Source organism: Theropithecus gelada, chromosome 17, assembly GCF_003255815.1.
Source record: "Theropithecus gelada isolate Dixy chromosome 17, Tgel_1.0, whole genome shotgun sequence".
NCBI classification, from domain to species: Eukaryota; Metazoa; Chordata; class Mammalia; order Primates; family Cercopithecidae; genus Theropithecus; species Theropithecus gelada.
The window spans coordinates 36429266-36450932 of record NC_037685.1 but is presented as its reverse complement, the minus strand read 5'-3'; the positions used below and the strand labels follow the sequence as shown (position 1 = coordinate 36450932).

At 40.5% G+C, this 21667-nt stretch overlaps 1 protein-coding gene across 5 annotated transcripts in view; it reads right to left on the bottom strand.

Moving 5' to 3' along the window:
- Nucleotides 1–21667, bottom strand: part of MBNL2 (muscleblind like splicing regulator 2) — a 171332-nt gene that overhangs the window by 107566 nt on the left and 42099 nt on the right. For all 5 annotated transcript variants that reach the window (XM_025364029.1, XM_025364026.1, XM_025364027.1 and 2 more), the window contains exon 2: nucleotides 11784–12560. In XM_025364029.1, the coding sequence (XP_025219814.1) occupies nucleotides 11784–11957 (174 nt within the window). In that variant the 5' untranslated portion in view covers nucleotides 11958–12560. The remainder of the gene's footprint in view (nucleotides 1–11783; nucleotides 12561–21667) is intronic.

Sequence of the window (21667 nt, the reverse complement as noted above, 5' to 3'; positions counted from 1 at the left end):
CGCCTGGCTACTTTTTTTGTATTTTTCAGTAGAGACGGGGTTTCACCGGGTTAGCCAGGATGGTCTCGATCTCCTGACCTCGTGATCCGCCCGTCTCGGCCTCCCAAAGTGGGGATTACAGGCTTGAGCCACCGCGCCCGGCCTACTTTTTCTTTTTGTCAAGTAAAGGCATTATGGAAAAAGAACAAGACTCACCTACTAAGACAATCATTTAATAAAAGAAATCAACAAAGGCTGGGCATCATGGCTCACGGCTGTAATCCCAGCACTGTGGGAGGCCGAGGCGGGTGGATTGCTTGAGGTCAGCAGTTCGAGACCATCCCGGCCAACATGGTGACACCCTGTCTCTACTAAAAAAAAAAAAAGTACAAAAAATTAGCCAGGCCTGGTGGTGGGCGCCTGTAATCCCAGCTACTCCTAAGGCTGAGGCAGGAGAATCACTTGAACCCAGGAGGCGGAGGTTGCAGTGAGCCGAGATCACACCACTGCACTCCAGCCTGGGCAACAAGGCCGAAACTCTGTCTCAAAAAAAGAAAAAAGAAAAAGCAATAAACATAAAAATTAGAATAAGAAGAAGAAAACAATCTTGGAATAAAAAACAACGTTTTGTAGAAAATTACAGCTAAATCGGGGGAATAAGTTCTAGTGTTCGATATCACTGTGGGTAGACTGTAGTTAAAAATAATATAGAAATTATAGTTTCAAATGGCTGGAATATTGAATGTCCCAACACAAAGAAATGATAACTGTTTGATGGATATGCTAATTGCCCTGATCTGATCACTGTATATTATATGCATGAAAACATCACTATGTACCCCACAATATATGTCAATTTTAAAAAGCAGCCTTTAAATTGAATGAATTTACCTTAATGAGAAAAACGTATTTCAGTGTCCTTATTTCAGAGCAGACTAGTGAAAATTTTATCAAACACCAGCATCAGTCTAGGGCCAAGATTTTGGGAACGGTGAAGTTGCCCAACAAGCCAATCCATGAATTGTAATAGCTCTAGCTGACACTTGTGAGCAAGTCTCCATGTGACCTGCTTTTAGGACAGCTATAAACATGAGTGAGCATGCAACACCTTTCAGTTGTAAACCAAAGAGCCTTCTTTGTACAAAGCCTTTAGCAGTGATGTTTTTCTGTTTGTACATTAATGGGAAAAACTGAGTAACAAGCAGCCAGAAAAGCTATCTGAATTTTATTGGAACAGTTAGAATCTTAAAATTTAGGATATAAGGATACATTTCTTCACTAGCAAGCATGGGTGTACAGCCAGTAGCTGCCAGGCACAGGGCTACAACAGGGCAGTTCCTGTCTCCCAGCCTTACATTCAGTGGAGGAAACAGAAAGTGGAGAGACACAGTAGATAGCGTCACATAAAGATAATTCCAGGGTTGCTTTTGTGAGCAAACGTGACATTTAAGCAAAGACCAGACTAACATGAAGAACTGAGGCTTGCAGTTCCCTGGGAGAAGAGCATTCCAGGTGGAGGGAACAGCCAGTGTCAAGGCCCTGAAGAATAAACAGGCCAGTGTGGCTGCAGCACAGTGCAGGGGGCGGGGGAGCAGGTGGCTGATCTGTGGGGCCAGAAATGCAACAGGTGAAACATCACATAGGCCCTTAAGGGACTTTGAATTTCATAAATGAAATGGGAACTACTGGAAGATTTTGAGCAAGAGACTGGCATGCTGTGACTTATGTTTTAAAAGGATCGCTGAGTGCTAGAGTAGAGAAGTGAGAGCTAGCAGGCTACTATAATAGTCCATATGAGACACAATGGTGGTTTGGACTGGGGTGGTCATGATAGAAATGATGAAAAGTGCTTTAATTTAGGGTCTGTTTTGAAGACAGAGAGAATAGGACTTATAATGGATTGGATATGGCAGCAACGACAAGAGGAGAATGAAGGTGGGTTTCAAGGTGTTTGATCTGATCCACCAAAGGAATGGTACCATCTACTGAGAATTGTTCCAATGAGAACAGTAGGTTGAGTGGGGAATTAAAAAGTTATTGGTGGACACATTAAGTTTGAGATATCATTAAATAAATATCCAAGTAGATGTGTCAGGTAAGCAGTTGAATACATAGACTAGAGTTAAGGAGAGAAATCAGGGCTGAGATAGAAATTAAGAAATATTCAGCATCTAGAAATGTTTATGGTCGTTGGATTGGATAAAGACATCTGGCAGGCCAAGTGTTCTGGTGGCTGCCCCAGCAAGTGCAAAGGCTTTAAGGCAAGAACGTGTTTGGTGAGTTCTAAGAAGAGTAAGGTGCCACCATGGATGTGTAGAGAAGATGTTCAAGGACTGAGTCTGGAGAGAGTCCAATATTTAGAGGTCAGAAGGAAAAAGATTCAGGAACGGAGGCAGAAGACTGGCCAATGAGGTGAGGGGAAAACCAGATGAGAGTGAATCACCAAATCAGTGTGAATATAGTCTTTCAAGGATGATTAAGAGCAGTTGATAAATTCACTGTGCCTTCAGTGATCTCTATTGATAGAAGAAGCAATCTATGCTGTTATATTCCCAGTGTTTAAGAGCACCTAATCAATATTTATTTGTTTATTTTAGAGGTTAAATATGGCTGTCTACTGGCTGAATCCATCCTGAAGATGTGTTTTATTTGGACTGTAAGGTTTAAAAAGATTTTAATTGATTGCGAAGTTTCACAAATTGGGAAACATCACACCAAAATTTGATTTTCTGTTTCTCTTTAACAATTATTCAGATTATCACAAGGCAAGCAACAGCTGTCTATTGCTGAGTGGCAGCTGCTGTCGTTAAAGGGGTCATGAGCTCCTCACTGAATTTTCTGCTGTCTCCAGCAATTCCTGAGTCTCTCCAACACGGAGAGCTGAGTCATTTGTTCATATCACCTTCCTGGTTCCTTTTTATTTGCCCCCTTTTGTTTAGTTAATGAGAGAATGAATGAATGAATGAATGAGTGAGCTAAAGAATATTTGCTAGTGAAACACTTGGATCCCAGAGAGGCAAAATGATACAAAGTTACATGTGACAAAGGCAGGGCTCAGATGCAGATTCCCAGGCCAGGGCTTTTAATTTTAAATCTTTGCTTCCTATTGTGTCATTTTTTTCAAATCCTAAAATATAAACAAAAGTTTGACTGAAAGAAAGGTACTGACAAAATCCTATTTTCATTTTTAAAAAGAATAGAATATTAAACAAATCCTGTAACATAAATATTTCTTTCTCCTTAAGCCTTAATAATGAATGGTTTCATAAGAACCGATACACTGACTAACAAAAGTTAGCATCACTGCCCAAAGCAAAATGAATAATAAACCTAACTATAAAAAATACAATGAAAATAAACATTGATATTGTATTCCATTCATTTATAGGTGAAAATCAATGTTGCTATTTTTCTCCATGAATTATTTGTACATGTTTTAACCAAAGAATGTTGTAATCATGGAACGCCAGTTTGTCATCATTCCTTCTTAGATTCAGTACCAAAGACCCTCTAGAGTTTTGCAAGCCTCCTCTCTCTTGCCAAATCCAATCATCAGAATTGAATTAGACTACAGTGTTGGATTTCTGATGTTTTCTAGGTGTATATATTATTTTAATGGGTTGAATTGTGTTCCCCCAAAATATATGTTGAAGTCCTAACCCCCAGTTCCTCAGAATGTGACTTTATTTGGAAATAGGGTAGTTGCAGATGTAATTTAAGATGAGGTCATACCAAAGAAGGGTGGGGCCTTAACCCAATATAACCGATGTCCTTATAAGAAGGAGAAATTTGACCACAGACTCAAACACCAGGAAGATGATTTGAAGGGAGACACACAGGAAGATGGCCATCTGAAGAGGGAGGTAGAGATTGGAGTGAGGCTGCCATGAGCCAAGAAACAGCGCTACCAAAAGCCGAAAGAGGCAAGAATTGGTTCCCATCCCTTTCCCCCAACTTCCCCAACCCCAGAGGCTTCAGAGGGAGTGTGGCCCTATCAGCACTTTGATTTCGGACTTCTGGCCTCCAGATATGACAAAGAACACATTTCAGGTGTTTTAAACCACACAGTTTGTGGTACTTTGTACGACGGCCTTAGGAAACTGAAACAGAGATTATTTTGTCTAACTCTAAATTGTAAAATGGGCTAGAATGTAGGCATCTTGCTGGAGGACGCTGTCTCCAGGAAAGTGGCTTTCTCTCCAGGAAAAGGACTTTCTCTGTGGCGCATATGTACCTTCCCTAAGTGAGACATTTGGAGGTGCCTGACGACGCCCTGAAAATCCTCATTTCTTTGCTTACTCAAAGCACTGAAACTGATCCCACCTGCTCTTAGGGAGTCATGGTTCTGCTTTTATCCTGAAAGCTGCATGTTTCTCCTTCCTTAGCACAGAATATCTTGAGTATTGGGAGGAATTTGGTGCTAATCTTCACTCTGGGCAAATTTGTAAACTAACTCAAAGGTTTTTTTTAAACACCCTCAGGCCTTCTTAAATGTTTCAGACTTCTCTTAAGATGAAGATTTCTTAACTTGCAATGCATAGATAATTTCTAGAAGCAAACATGAAACCCTGCAGATTGTTTGTAATAGTCTGTAAGTATGGATAGTTTTCTGGGTAAAGATTTCTTAGTTTTGATTAATTCTTAAAGGTATTATACTTCCCTACAACCTGAAAAACCACAACAAAAAAGAAAGGACCAAGAGTTTGGGCCATAGTGGTCAGGTTTTATGCCTGGGGAACAAGGCACTCAGGGGTGGGGGTGGATTGCAGTAGGAAGGCAAGAGTTTGGATTTAGAGATGTGGCACTGGAGGTGACAAAGGGCCATTCAGATGGGAATGTTCAGTAGGTAGTTGGAGCCACAGTGGTGGCAAGTGAGGGCACACACCCAGATTTGGGATTCATTGGCACAGAGGTGGGAAATGAATGCATAAAAGCAGATGAGCTTTCAGAGCTGATGGCTGAACCTGAACTAGGAAAAGCTGATCCTGAGTCTTGGGGAGCATCCATACTGAGGGAACAAAGGGAGGAAGAGGTGGCATTAGAGGGAAAGTAGGAAGGGCGGTGAGCGTGGTGAAAGAACTAGGAAAATAACACAGGCAAAAAGTAGCAGGAGAGAATTCTCCTCGAATAACCAAACTGCAAAATGAAACAGAGATGTTAAAGGAAATGGTGAATGATATACAAGGAAGGTTTTGGTCTGGAGATCACTGATGGAGCAGCACTAGGTCCATCTGGAAAAGTTGTAAGGGTTTCTTTGTTCATGTCTGCACTCTCTGGGGATGACTGTACTTCCGCTCTGTGCCAGATGCCATGCTAGGTGCTGGGGCATGACAGTAAGTAAGACACAATCCCATCTTTCAGAAGCTTCTGGGCTCTCACTGGGCATGGATTTCCAGGAGTAAACTATGATATGAAGTCTGAATAGTGTCCAGAGAGGGTGCACAGGGCAAGTGGTTGATATACCCAGAACAGCTGAAGTCAAATGGAAGAGATGGGCTTGTTTTCAGAAAATACATTTGGTGGGTCCAAGAATCTTGAAGCATGAACCTGCCTGTGCTCCGTTACATTCTAAAACTGACTTATGCATTTCAGAATCACATGGGCACACACACACACACCAACAATGCCTTGGACAAAAACCATTTTTGTTACAGAGATTTAGTAGGTGATGGTATAATATTTATAGACAGACACAAACAAACAAATACAACATATGCCTTACTTTCTCTTGCAGTGTCTCTGTCTTTTAAAGATTGAAATTTCTGCTATCTAAACAGGTTTACTCCTGGGAGCTTCTATTTTAGAATGGTTTTTGACTTTTTTTTTTTTTTTTTGAGATGAAGTCTTGCTGTGTCCCCAAGGCTGGAGTACAGTGGTGCAATCATGGCTCACTACAACCTCAACCTCCTGGGCTCAACAATCCTCCTGCCTCAGCCTCCCAAGTAGCTGGGATCACAAGTGCATGCCACCAGAACTGGCTAATTTTTAAAATTTGTTTGTAGAGATGGGGTCTCACTATGTTGCCCAGGCTGGTCTTGACCTCCCAGGCTCAAGGAATCCTCTTGCCTTTGCCTCCCAAAGTGCTGGGACTGCAGGTGTGAGTCACTGCACTTGGCCTAGAATTTTTTTTGGATCTCCTCAACATGCTAATCTTGTTAAACATGAATATTATTAAGCTATTAAGAATTTTGGAATTAACCACATCAGTGACTTATTCAGTAAGAGCAGTTACAAGAAGGGAATGCATAGTGCTGGCTAGGAGCCACACTTACCTGGAGTCAGGCCCCTTCTCCATCATTCATCAGTTTAGTAGTCACAAGTGAGCTACTTAAATTTTTGAACCTGTGTCCACATCTATAAGGGTGATTTAATCATATTTACCTGACAGAGTTATTGGAATAAATAATGCATGAAAAGTACCTGGCATATAGTAGGCTCTATGTTACTACAATGATGACTATTGATAATAAAAAATTTGTCTGAGGTTATATTTGCAAATCAGGCCAAAATTAATCATTGAGAAAATACTCAAACAATTTCTGCAAAGAATTCACGGCTATTAAGGAGCCCAACAGCAATTTAAGAACATGAACTTAAAGTCTTGGCAAATTACATATTGCCATCAGCTAACTTATAGACAGCATCCCATAGGCAAATGAGCAACTTCCACTTCACATCTTTGAAATTTAGACAGACAACGAGGGTAGAAAAAAAGTAGTTTCTGTATCATATGCAGCTTGAATTGCCCTGAAGGGGAAATCAAATTATTTACTTGAAAATTTGTCAATGTTGTATTATACTTTTAGAGTCACACCTGCGCCTTGAAATTCCTACACAGAACTCCCTGATTTTGAAATCTGGATACTGACCCCAGGGCAACAGCACATGGCTGTACAGGTTGTCCACTGCACAACTCCAGGGGGTGTCAATCACATAGACTGTGATGAGAAAGGTGCCCCTAGAGTGCAGTGCACCCCTGTACAATCAAATCCAGCAGCCCTATCTGAGAGGCTTGAAAACTTTCCTGATGAACATGGAGAACATGCAATTCAACAAATATTTATTGAGTATCTATTATGTATGAGACACTGTTCTAGGTTCCAGGAACACAAGAGTGATCACAACAGACACAGTCCCTATCCACATAGAGCTTATGTTCTAGCAGAGTGGAGGAGGGAGACAGATAATAAACCAATAAACAAATTAGCATCTCTCATATCAAATGCTGGTGTTGGGGGAGCAGTAAAGCCAGGTAAGAAAGAAGTGGGATCCCAGCAATGGCAGAATTACAATTTGAAATAAGTTGGCAGAAAGGCTTCATTCACAAATTGGCATTTTTAATCAGAAACCTTAAGGAAACCAGGAAACATGCTGTTTGTGTGGCTGAGGCAAGAGTATTCCAAACAGAGGAAAGAGCAAGTGCAGATGCCCTAAGGCAAAGCCTACTTGGCATATTCAGGGGACAGCAAAGATGCTGGAGTGGGTTGGAGGGGGTGGTGGCGATAGAAATGAAGTCAGGTGGCAGGAGGGGGAAGCAGATCCTACAGGGCCTAGGCAGCCTTTGCAGTGTTGCTCTTTACTCTGACTGTGGTGAGAAGCCACTGGAAGATCCTGAACAGAGGAGTGACATCATCTGATGCAGGTGTTAAAAAGGATCTCACTGTACTTGAAATAAATTTTTATTACAAAAGATTACGTCTAAATTTCTAAAAATTGTCTAAACAATTTTCCCCCATACTCTGAGTGTTTTTAACCAAAATTAGCAATCCTATTTTTAAAGTTGTGTCCCTTTTTAAAGCTGAGTGCGAATTCAAATGTTTCAGCAAATAAATACTTCCTGAAAGTGGTAAATACTGACACTTTTAGTCTTAATAAGCATTAATGTTACTTTATGTGCTCCCTTCCTGATGTTCAATTTACCAAATGGTTCAGATTAATTCCTATCAATTATAGGAAAAAAGAATCTGGAAAGAAAAATCTCAAACATTTTAGCTATGAGAGAAAGCGTTTCATGGATCATAAAAGCATCAGAGACATGGTTAACGTGGTCAAGGCCTCTGCTCCAAGGGAGACGATTGCTCATAAAACAGTTTGCATTTTGTCAAGTTAACCTAAGTTGTGGAACACAGCATTCTGGAATGTGACCTGGCCTTTCAGAAAAATCGTTAAACAAAGTCTACTGTTCATAATAATACTGAAACTGCCAAAAAAAATCACAGCTGCTTCCATGCTCAGTGTTTTACATAAAATACAACAACAAGGTATGTGAAAAACGCACAAATTTCACAGTAAGAACTGTACTATATTTTCCAAAATGTCTTCTATAAATGCATTTATATATGTATAATTCTCATGCCAAAGAGCTCAGCAAATCACTTTCCACCAACAAATTTAGTACATACTTATGGAAAAGTTTACTAATATTTGTAAATAACACATAACAACAATAAAAAAGACTCAGATTGACTTGTCCCCAAACTGGCAGTCCAACATAGATTCCTTTCACAGTTATAAATAAATACTTCACAGTGTTTGCACAAAATATCTTATAATAAATAACAAAAATATTGTGTCCCCCAAATCTTTTTTCTTGTCATGGCTAATTTGTATAATTGAGGTACTATCATTCACACAGTTGATTCTTAGAAGTCTGGACTTGTTAAGAGTTGGGCACAAGATCTTGCCTTTAAAGCTAGTCATCAAAATCAGGGGCTATCCTGGGATACTTTATTACGAAGGGAAAGAAACTAACATTGCCAGGTCCTAACTTGTTCAGCCCTGGGCTAAGTATGTGGGATGCCACAGGTCAGGTAGTCTTTGAAGTAACCTTATGAAGTGGGAATTAGATCGATTTTATGTAAGAGAAAACTGAAGCCAACGAGGTAAAATAACCCGTCCCAAGTGATGAAGCTTGCCTAGGTCCCAGCCAGACTTAGTCAAGTCCTGGTCCATCTGATTTCAAAGCCCTTGCTGCTTCTCTCTATTGCACACTGGTTCCAATTGCACACTGAGTTCTCTCTGTTGCACACTGAGCAACATTGTCTTTTTTTAATCGATTATGAAATAAAGTTAAACAGCTTCATCATTATCATTGTCATTATTTTTCTTTTTAGCTACTATTTTTTGAGTGCTTTTCTGATTGGTCTGTCCTGTGGAAAGAGTTTGCAATCCTCACACGAACCTTGTAAGGTGAATCTGCCAGCGTGTTGCTACAGACCGTGCTTACTTCAGCCAGTTTCTCTGCTGAATATCCTCCTTTTACTGATGAGGAAACCAAGTCAAAAAGTCATAAATGACACACCCAAGGCTGGGAAGTAGTTGAGCAGGTATTTAGATTCAGATCTATTTCACCCCGTGCCTGTGGGCCGTTTTCACATTCTTTTCAGCTGGACAGTTTTAAAAATATATAATGTTGCACTCATTAAATAACCTGAAATTTTACAATCTGAAAGGGAACTGATAACTTGAGGCACTATATAACTATGCTTCAACGCCTCAAAAAGGTTCCACCAGGCACTTCTGAAAATGATTTGTACAGCCTTTTTTTACTTGAGTGGTGTTCAACATTCTCACAACTTGGCTCACGTTTTTATGCTGAACAAATGGTTCATGACCCTTTATTCTGGGGGCTGGATTCCTCAATTGTGGTCCCAGTGAATCCACAGTGATGTGGTGAATAGCAAGGATCTAGGCGTTGTTGCCTAGTTGATATTCATGAAATACTTGGCCTTAATAGGTCAGGAATTATTTTCCCCATATTTCTCTAATTACATTAAAGAATATAAGGTTTTTTAAAAACTGGCAAAAAATGTGATGTTTAATATTAAATATCCAACTGGAGAAGGCTTGGATTAATAAGATGGAAAAATTAGGGATGACCTGAAAAATTAATTTATCATCACTGACCTGTTTTCATATCTTGAAGCTTTTATGATCTAGTTTTAAATCTTTTTTTTTTTTTTTTGAGACAGAGTCTCGCTCTGTCACCCAGGCTGGAGTGTAGTGGTGCAATCTCGGTTCACTGTAACCTCTGCCTCCTAGGTTCAAGTGATTCTCCTGCCTCAGCCTTCCAAGTAACTGGGATTACAGGCACGCATCACCATGCCCTGCTAATTTTTTGTATTTTAGTAGAGATAGGGTTTCACCATGCTGGCCAGGCTGGTCTCGAACTCCTGACCTCATGATCTGCCCACCTCAGCCTCCGAAAGTGCTGGGATTACAGGCGTGAGCCACTGTGCCCGGCCTGCACTGCTTTTTCATAGTGAATGTTTCTATTGCTGATAATCATAGAGGCAAATACAGACTTGGTTTACTTTTTTGACTAAAGGCAAAATATATATAACCATGCTTGTACTGTTATAGTTTATATGAATTGTGATTTATCCATCTATTCATTTCCATTTTAGGCAAAACAATTCATCATTTTAAAGTCTAGTCTAATAAGCGTTTTATGATAAAAAGGAATAAAATGGGAGTAGGTATTGATGTAGATTACAGATCTATTTTGTCAAAATTTTACCCTTAAAAGACTTTTTCGTTGGGTCAGAAATACATTTTCCTGCTTTGAGTGTATTGACAAATTTTCCCTTTAAGATATATTAAAATTTAAATGTATAGTTTGAAGTCTTACAAGAATTATAAATTTTGACTTATGTCTTAAAAGACATAATTTTTTACTTAAGACAAAATTGTCCTAAAGGACAACTCAGTCTCTTTAACACTCAGGAATAGGCTAGGGTCACTATTTTGTAAACTAACAGCTGTATAATTTCTCAAATCATGTCAAGAGCATTGATAAACAATTTTCTTAATTATTTGGTAAACTTACTGAAGTCTTGCAGAGATGTAAACACTGAGCTCTTTTAATCTATGTGCCTTATTTATTGCTCCTGGAAACAATATTATTATGCCTGTAGGACTGCCCTAGACAATCTCAGATTCATAATGTTAGGGCTGAATACACTCCACAGCATTATGGGTTAAAACTCATGCCACTTCTAGATCTTTCATTAAATTCTCTCTATCTTCCTAACTCCACTCAAATCGGTATACGACTCAGATGCCTTGAATCTCCAAAAACATGTCTTGAAACAGTCTGTTGGAAGCCAGCTCTCTCCTATGGACTCCATAGAAATGTGTTCACTGTCTGTTCCTCCCACAAGGCATGTGTCCCCTTCTTCTTGCATTGTAGATACTTACTGATATACTGTATTTTCCCTGCCAGAGAGTAAGCTCATCAAGGGAGCCATCTGAATCACTTTAGTTTCTTTTGTCATATAACTCACATGAAGTAGATTCTCAAGTATTGAGTATTGAATGTGTACTTAATAATTTCTGTTAGCCATGACACATTTTCAAAGAAGGGTTTTAGGAAGTACTCGGTCAAGAAAAAAAAAAAGCCATAAGAATAGAAAACTCTTCAAGAGCGAAGTCAGAATAACTGGCACTTAAAAGTGACACATTCAATTTCTTCACCTTTATATAACCTCCAGAAGATCAAATGTTGATAAAATATTTATCTTCAGTTGTCACAAGCCAGACTTTGATTTAAAACTCTTGGGTACATGAATGTCATGCCAGGCCAGAAATACATCATCATGTATTTTTAATTTAAACATGGGTATGTAAAAAATTTATATATGCCTGATATGAAAAAATTTGAGTGAAAATCTCCCAACAGTCACCACAAACAAGAAAACAGAATCTAAAAGCAATTTTTAAACTTCTGTAAAAGTGCAATGAAAAGCCTTCTGCTTGCAAGTCCAATGTGGTATTGAAATGACACATAAAACGCATTCTCTTACCTTTAGGGAATCAAAGCAGGCAATTACTCTTCCATTTTCAACCTGACAACTTTTGGGGGGATGAGCAAATTTGCATTCTTCATCGGAGCGTGAGCATGTTCCTCTTTGAAACTGTCTGCAGACTTCTAATGTCAGCCATTTTGTATCTCTGACTGGGGCAACGTTCAAAGCCATGGTGATAAAGTAATTTGGGCTGTTTGTTTCTGTTAAATGATGAAATCAATCCAAGTTCTAATGATTCCAAAACTCCTGTTGTGAAAACTCCCACATGTAAGTCTGAAGGTGAGTGATAAATTGCTTAGTGAAGTCCAATCCAGGGAACAGGATGATGAGAGAGTTTATGGACAGGCAATCACTCATCAATCAACATGTCCCACTTGAAGATGGCGGGCCACAATAAAAGCACGCTCAGTGTCATCTCTGGCTTTCAACGTCTGAGTCTCTTGGCTGTTTTGCAGATACACCTGTTTTTAATAAAGTGACTTCAATTTCATGGCACTCCTTGGGAGAATATTCAATGCTGATGCTCACAGCTATTGACGATGTTAGAAAATAAGACACTCAGATGTTCATATTTTAGCAGGATGTTTTTCTTCCCCCTTTTTGAATTCTGAAATTAAGCAATTGGCAAAGTCAGACAACTGAGGTATCTTCATCCACTCATAAGGTCAGGGTAAAGTGTACTTGACAGAAGAGCGAGATGTGAATACAAAGAAAGCTCCCAGGCTGCAGTTTCCAGCAAAAGTGACTTCACACAGGCACTTCTAAATGATAAACCTGCAAAACAGAAATGAAATATCAACCTTTATGCAAACTCAATGAATCAACACTCCAACGAACTTTTGAACTCTTATCTAGAATTTGCAAAAGCACGGTTTAGAGCTTTGAGCTTTGAATATAGTGAGAAAAGTTATGCATTAAAGAAAAAAAAAAGAATACGCAACGGAAACCGTATTGCAGAATTGTCTAGGCAGCAGTCCAAAAGTTAGGAATGACTCAAACAGATGAGTGTGGCAGACACAATAATTAGGCCTTCTGAAACAATCCCATCTAATGTGCTTAATCGCCAAAACAGTGTATTAGGACTGTGGCTTCCAATTAATTTCACATTTAGGCCATTGATTTTATTGTTGGGAGTGCTATAAACAATTATTTGGGATGTGTCCCTCCTATGTAATAAAGATATTGTCATTTTGGATGAAGTGTGGGCTCTTTCTTCTTTATGTTCTTCCTAGTTTACAGAGATGTGGACTTAGAGATGGGTAGGTAGGATCCTCTTGATATTTTTTCTCAGGTGTCTTAATATTTCCTCTCCTCCATGACTTACGTAATGTTTATCTTCCTATTTACACTGCAAGCATTCATGGGGCAAAGACTATTCTTTGTAGTTTTCATTTCTGTATTCCCAGTGCCTTAGTCTATGGTGTATATTAGACCCTCAAGAAATATATATTGACCAATTTAACTGATGACTAAATGCCAGGAATGTAAATTAGTTTTAGTTGAGTTCAGTTTAGTTTTTAACTGAGTCATAATCTAAAAACGCTCTGTAGTATGGAATGCTGGAGTTAAAACACATGGCTACAACAAAAATATAGTCAGTAAGTTCAGATGTCTAAAATAAGCACCTTCAGTTTCTTTTAACTTTTTCAAGGGTTATGAAATCATTGAACATTAAATTACAGTTACTGGGATAAGCATGAATAAAGGACTGAGGTCCAGAAGTTGATTATTTTCATGAACTGGATATGCCACAAATGACCTTACATACTTGCTGAGCCTTGATGTCTTTCTAAAAAATTTATACCTGAGAAGAACTTAATGAAGACTGGAAGTAGATTATTTTAAATTGGCAGGTACCAAATAAGTTCAGAGAGCTCTCTCTCTCTCTCTCTATACATACATATATATATATATATATATATATATTTTTTTTTTTTTTTTTTTTTTTTTGAGAAGGAGTCTTTCTCTGTCACCCAGGCTGGAGTGCAGTAGTGCAAACTTGGCTCACTGCAATCTCTGCCTCCTGGGTTTAAATGGTTCTTGTGCCTCAGCCTCCCAGGTAGCTGAGACTACAAGTGTCTGACACCACGCTTGGCTAATTTTTTGTATTTTTAGTAGAGACAGGGTTTCGTGGTTTCATCATGTTGACCAGGCTGGTTTCGAACTCCTGACCTCAGGTGATCCGCTCACCTCTGTCTCCCAAAGTGCTGGGATTACAGGCGTGAGCCACCGTGCCCAGCCCAGAGAGCAGTAATTTTTAAGTGGTTCACAAGTGTTCCCTGAAAAATTATGTCCCCAAATCAATTAAGTTTATTTAACCCTGGGTAAACCAAGCCAGACGAGCTTTCTTGCATTAAGGGATTTTTTATTCTTTTTTTTTTTTTTTCTTTTTTCTTTGAGACAGAGTTTCATCTTGTCGCCCGGGCTGGAGTGCAGTAGTGTGGTCTTGGGTTACTGCAACCTCCGCCTCCTGAGTTCAAGTGATTCTCCTGCCTCAGCTCCCCAGTAGCTGGGATTACTGGTGCCTACCACCATGCCCAGATAACTTTTGTATTTTTAGTAGAGGTGGGGTTTTCACCATGTTGTCCAGGCTGTTTTCAAATTCCTCGCCTCAGGTGATCCACCCACCTTGGCCTCCTAAAATGTTGGGATTACAGACATGAGCACTGCATCTGGCCTGCCACAGGGCTTTTCTTGGCTGCTGTGTCTGATGGGTCCCTTATAAGGGAGAAGCTACAATGGTGTCTCAAGCTTATCTGATGATGGAACATTTATTTAAGCAGGACATCTCTTGGGACTGGTAGGAAATGCTACTTCATCCCAATAATTATTTTACATTTGAATAAAAGTGTTTGCATGAGTTCTAATTGCATGTGCATTTAAGGAAGTTGGCAATCTTGAAAGCTATGACACATAGCAAACTTCAATCATAAAATATTTGAGGGATCCAGGCAGGCTCCTGCAAGTCTGTTTGGCAACGTTGTGTTCACAGAAGCTAATATCAGCGAGCTTAAGCTAGGGAGCTTAAGAAGATGAGTTTAATAACCAAATTTAATATGGGTTGGGTTTCATAGACCAGCCTGGACTTGTATCTTTATTACCTCAACCTGTACCTCTGGCTCCCATGGAGAACAAAGGATGAGGAAAGCAAGGGACAAGGACACATTTCTGCCTGCATCAAGGGAGATGAGGCACCAATGACAAGGGTATTTCAAATGATGCGCTGAACACACTTAAGTGTTTGAAAAATATTACATAGAGTCCCCAAGTCCTCAGTAGCAGGCCCCAAGGTAGATGCTCAACCTCAAAGGCAGCAGAGTCTCTCCCAGGGGCTCCCATGAAGGAAAAGAAAGAGGTAAACATAGGTACTGTTGCATACATGGCATGAATAATTACTCAGATGTTCCTAAAAGTTCTCCAGGAGCTGTTTCCAATGCATTTCAGTGAATGCTGCACATTTTTATTCTTACTTATAGGTAAGAAGCCTTTTCCATTCCCCCTGGAAGAAATACATTTTTCCCCCTGGGAGAATCCCCATTTCAACTTACTGTGAAAATCCCACTAGAATTCAGATGATCAGACTACCAAGATACACTTGCTTAAAATTAAGTATTTATTTGAATTGACAAAAATTGTATAGGATTATGTACAAACGATAATTTGAAATATGTATGCATTGTGGAATAGCTAAATTGAGCTAATTAACATATGCATACTTAGCATTTTTCAGTTGTGAGAACACTTAAAACCTCTAAGTGAGATCATGCCCTATTTGTCTTTAAGATAAACTGGCTTTTAAAGGCCGGGATGGCCTTCCTTACACCTTATACAAAAATTAACTCAAGATGGATTAAAGACTTAAATTTAAAACCCAAACCATAAAAAACCCTAGAAGAAAACCTAGGCAATACCATTCAGGACATAGACATGGGCAAAGACTTCATGCAATTGCAACAAAAGCCGAAATTGACAAACGGGATCTAATTAAACTAAAGAGCTTCTGCACAGCAGAAGAAGCTATCATCAGAGTGAATGGGCAACCTACAGAATGGGAGAAAATTTTTGCAATCTATCCAACTGACAAAGGTCTAATATCCAGAATCTACAAGGAACTTAAAGAAATTTACAAGAAAAAAAATCCTATCAAAAAGTGATATGAACATACAAAGGATATGAAAAGGGCAATGGATATGAACAGACACTTCTCAAAAGAAGACATTTACATAGCCAACGAACATGAAAAAAAAGCTCAACATCACTGATCATCAGAAAAACGCAAATCAAAACCACAATGAGATACCATCTCACGTCAGTCAGAATGGTGATTATTAAAAAGTCAGGAAATAATAGATATGGGCGAGGCTGCGGAGAAATAGGAATGCTTTTACACTGTCCGTGGGAATATAAATGAGTTCAACCATTGTGGAAGACAGTATGGTGATTCCTCAAGGATCTAGAACCAGAAATACCATTTGGCCCAACAGTCTCATTACTGGGTATATATACCCAAAGGAATATAAATCATTCCACTGTAAAGACACATGCACACCTATGTTTATTGCAGCACTATTTACAATAGCAAAGACATGGAATCAACCCAAAGGCCCATCAATAATAGAGTGGATAAAGAAAATGTGGTACATATACACCATGGAATACTATGCAGCGGAATGAGATCACGTCCTTTGCAGGGACATGCATAAAGCTAGAAGCGATCATCCTCAGCAAACTAACACCGGAACAAAAAACCAAATACTGCATGTTCTCACTCATAAGTAGAAGTTAAACATTGAGAACACATGGACACAGAGAGGGGAACATCACATACAAGAGCCTGCTGAGGGTTTGGGGGGTGAGGGGAGGGAACGTAGAGGACGGGTCAATAGGTGCAGCAAACTACCATGGCACATACATACCTATGTGACACACCTGCACATTCAGCACATATATCCTGCTTTTTGTTTTTTTTTTTTAGAAATAAAATAAATAAATAAATTTTAAAAAGTTGGGTAGGCTGGGTGCAGTGGCTCATGCCTGTCATCCTAGCACTTTGGGAGGCCAAAATGGGCCGATCACTTGAGGCCGGGAGTTTGATACCAGCCTGGCCAACATGGCAAAACCCTGTCTCTACTAAAAATACAAAAATTAGCCTGGCAAATGCCTGTAATCCCAGCTATTTGGGAGGCTGAGGCATGAGAATTGCTTGAACCTGGGAGGTGGAGGTTGCAGTGAGCTGAGATTGCGCCACTGCACTCCAGCCTGGGCAACACAGACAACCTCTGTCTCAAAAAAACAAAAAAGAGCAGGTGTACCCAAGCTTTCTGATGGCCAGAGTCACTTGTACAGCAAAGATATTTTGGAAGGAAAGAGGTGTGCATTATATCACAGGTACAACATACTGTTATCATAGCCTCTCATGAATCCACTCTTTCTCACAGCTTGTTCTTTGTTCCTTTCCGAAAAGCTATATGGCTACTGTCAGCATAGGCACCTGTACCAAGGAGTGGGTACAGGCAGGCAGATGTGGGGAAGAGGAAGAGAGCCACTTGAGCTAGGTTAGATGGGTCCACCAAACAGAAGAGCAGTGGAGGGTAAGGATGGACTAGACCACATTTTGGCATGGCCATCAAGAGACGGGACTGAGAGATATGCCAACATATAGACATAATAGAATATTGGACTCACTAGCCTGCCAGTTGCTGAGAGGAAGGGGCATGTGTTAGACTGTGCTGTTCAAGGCAGAAATCACCAGCAACATATCAATTAAGCACCTGAAATGAGGCAAGTGCCACTGAGACGCTAAATTTTAAATTTTTATTTATTCTTAATGAATTTAAATTTTAAAAAGTCACCCTTGATTCAGTCATTGGAAAACTTTTTAGTGTGATTGGACTAAGTTGAGCATATAAATTTACTTTTTTAATTTTAAATTTTATGAAACCTACGTACAGATGGAGTACTGCCAATGAAAATTTAGCATCCAAATTCAGATGTGCTCTAAGTAGAAAATACACACTGAATTCAAAAATACATGGCTTGTAAGGAAAAAAAAGAATGTGAAAATATCTTATTAATGTTGTTTCCTAGTTATTACGTAGTGAATTTTTTTTTAATATATTGGGTTAAATATTAAAATTGATCTCACCTGCTTCTTTATACCACTCAAAAATTCAGAATTATCTAAGTAGCTCACATTCTATTTCTACGGATGGTGCTGTCTTAAGGGCTTTTGCATTTCTTCTATTAGTCAACAGGACTTCCGGGAGTGGGTAGAAAGTCCTAAGAACTAGCTTCCAGCCTTCACTTTACCGAGGTGTCTCATCACATAATCTTGGGCAAGTCAATTTCTTTGAGACCCACCTTCTTCATCTAAATATTGATAATAGTTCCTGCCTATATGTACATGGTTGCTGCCATGAAAGACAGATTATAGTGGAAATATAAAAGAACTCTGTGATTTTTAAAAGTTACTATACCAATCTGTATTAACAAAATCTACTTTCAGGCTTCCTCTCTCTCTACAATAGTTTCGTATGATGACCAGCATTAGACCTGGTGTAGATCTGCTCCAGCCACAGAGTCTGAGAGCAGGGAGGTGCCTAGAGATCAACGGTCTGACTGCATAGGGGTACCTGGACCTCTTATCTGGAGAAGGCTTCACTTCTCACATCGCCTTTATTTTGCAACCAAAGGGACCCTCAGAGAGGTTTTTCCAAGTGTCACTACAAAAACCTTAAGCCTGCTTTCTTCCTTCAGCTGCTGCTCACCCAAACGTGAAGGGAACACCTCTGGGGCCAATTAGTCATCCTGGGTGGGAAGCAGGGCTCAAATACTCTTGTAGCACCAATGGGAGCCTGCTTCCCTGAGGGCATGGTGGAAATGCAGCTGCTTTTCCATTCACAGTGCCCTGGATGAGCAGGGAGGAAGGGGTGGCATTTCAAGTTCATCTGCCCAGAGGGGCCTCTTGTTAATAATGTCTGGAGAGGGCACCTCCAGGCATTTCATAATTTTGGAAATTAGGAAAATTTCCATCAAGATTCCATGTATAATGGCATTGCCCCATTATAGGCAAGGCACCCTTGACCTTTCCCAGGAGTTTCTAGGCTGCACTGGGGACACGGTCTCTGCCCACATGATTTTCCAGTTTTGTCTAAGTCTCTCTCACTGGTGTGTTTTGGCTTCCCTTTCTTTCACTTCTTTTGACTTTTCTGGTTTTATTTCCAACGTCCCAAACAATCCCACCCTAATTAGCTCCTTCCAGTGCAGAACCTAGGCAATGTTTGGGAGTAGTTGCCCCCGATTATTTCTCTGGCGGGCCCTCTCCTCTTCCTCCTCAGGCATTTAGGAACTTCCTGCCTTTCTCAGCCACCTCCTGCAAGAGGATATGAACTTGCCTGAAGGTTCAGCTGAGCCACCCTCCGGCAGGCCCTCCTCACCGGCCTGCATCCGGAACAGTGCCCCCTCTTCCTCCTTTCCCCTTTGACATCCTCTCCTACAGCCCATCTTTAATACTGCCTGGTCATTATTTTTAAATAGGTATCATTATTCCTTAATTCACAAGAACTGTAAATATTGATTTCTCCATCTGCCTCCCCACAGGGTACACTCCTACAGGGTTTGCCTCAGGTATCTGATAGACTTTGCCTATTATTTCTGAATCTCCAGAGTTCAGTTCAGTGCCTGGTATGCAGAATATACTGGACAAATGTTTGTTGAATGAGCTCCTGATCCTCCTCCAAGGAATATTTGCATTTTAATAAGAACCAAACTCAAGCTAAAGGAATAATGCTCTGAATGGGGAATTCCAGTATTATCCATAGGAAAATTCCAGCAGATGCCACTGGCTTACCCTGCTGCTGCTAAGTAGGCTGAGGCTGGGAGCTGCCCCAGGGATGCACACCATGAGCCTCAATGCCCAGCGGTTTTTAAAGTGTTGTGCCTGGGCCGGCAGCGGCAGCATCCGCTGGGAGCTGGTTAGGAATGCACACTCTCGGTCCGGTGCGGTGGCTCACACCTGTAATCCCAGCACTTCGGGAGGCCGAGGCAGATGAATCATTTGAAGTCAGGAGTTCCAAACCAGCCTGAAAAGCATAGTGAAACCCCATCTCTACAAAAAATAGAAAAAAATTAGCCAGGCATGCATGGTGATGCATGCCTGTAATCCCAGCTATTCAGGAGGCCAAGACATGAGAATCACTTGAACCCGGGAGGCAGAGGTTGCAGTGACCCAAGATTGTGCCACTGCACTCCAGCCTGGATGACAAGAGCCACACTGTCTCAAAAAAAGGAAGGGAGGGAGGAAGGGAGGGAGGGAGGGAACCAGGAAAAAAGGAAGGAAGGGAAAAGAAGTGCACACTTTTAGGCCCCACCACCAAGGTCCTGGATCAGAGACCCTGATGGTGAGGACCAGCAATCTGTGTCTCAATGCAGGCTCAAGCTTGAAAACCCCTGTCGGAAGCATTCGTTGCCTTCTGTGAGCCAGGCATCCTGCTGCTTGCTGAAGGAACAAAGATGTCCACCCAGAGTTACCTGCAGGCTTTTGAGTTCACTGATTTCCCTAGAAACAATTGTAAGAGTGCTGGCCGGGCTACCCCCAGCGGCTGTTTCTGATCAATAAAAACAAAACAACAAAACAGAGCCAGACTCACAGAAAACACCTGAGAGATTTGTTTCAGCTAAGACTTCCTTCTGTGAGAATCAGGAAGGACACTGACCCATAGCCCTCTGGAGGGGGTGGGCGGGGTCTTGTTTTACGGACGCTTGTCTGAGAGAGGACCACTTTAAAGGGACTAGTGGCCTGATGACCAGCAGGTCAGCCATCAGAAGGAGCTGCTTTGTAGTGCCCCATCCTCTCCAGACGGCGTGTGATTTAAGGAATATCCAGGTTCACTGCTTGACTCATCTTTAAAGGAAAGGCAAGACTGAAGTTCGAGAAGAAAGAAACGAGGTTCTGTAGTATTTTCTGAAATGCCAAAGAATGTGCCGTTCAACTCTACAAAATAATCCCAAGCTATTTTTAGGGTCTTTACTTACATGACACTTCATTTTTCAAAATGTATTTAAAAACTCTTCTAAGTGTTAGATTTTCAGAAAAGAGTCACTTTTGACTGTATAAAAGAATTTGCCGCTCACATTCGTTTGCAGCTGCTAAGTTATGCAGGGCGAGTTTGGAAAGCCTGGCTTTTCACTCTGCAAGGAGGTGACCTCCCTCCATTCCACGCCTCTCAGACAAGCCAGGGCTGTGGACCCCAGGTGTCTCCTCCGTGCCATTGCTTTCTAGATAGTTTGTACATTTTTTAAGGGAAAAACATCAATCATGTCCAATCTTGAGACTGAGATTGATCAAAATTTCAGACCACCTTAAGGGAAATAATTCTGCAGCGCATAATTCCTCCAGTTTACTTTCGGGTCATCTATGATATTTTAGCTGCCTGCCAGACATCGGCCTCCTAGGGAGCTGATTAAAGGATCTTTGCAAAACAAGCCTATTTCGGAGTCAGACAGTCAAGAACTCATTATCCATTAAGTAATTTATAGGATGCCTTTAATTTTTTTTATATAAATCTAATTACAAGAAAGAAACCTCGTCTCCTTGACTCTGGTATTTCCAGTTTTCGGAATCTCTGAGTTTCCTATTTTTAATTTTTAAATTCTTAAAATATATATATATTTTTAAAAATAATGTTTCCTTCCTGTGAGTGGCTCAGTGTTGGAGTGTCCCCATTCTATTTCTGAAGCCTAATTTAAAATAGCTCTCAATGTGCTCTCTCTCTTGATCAATGACTTGGCCGCATCCTGAGCCTATCAGATGCAGACGCCTGGGCGGGAGAGGGCCCTGGAGGAGCCGCCAGCTGAAGGACTGGGGCCGAGAGCCACTTGAC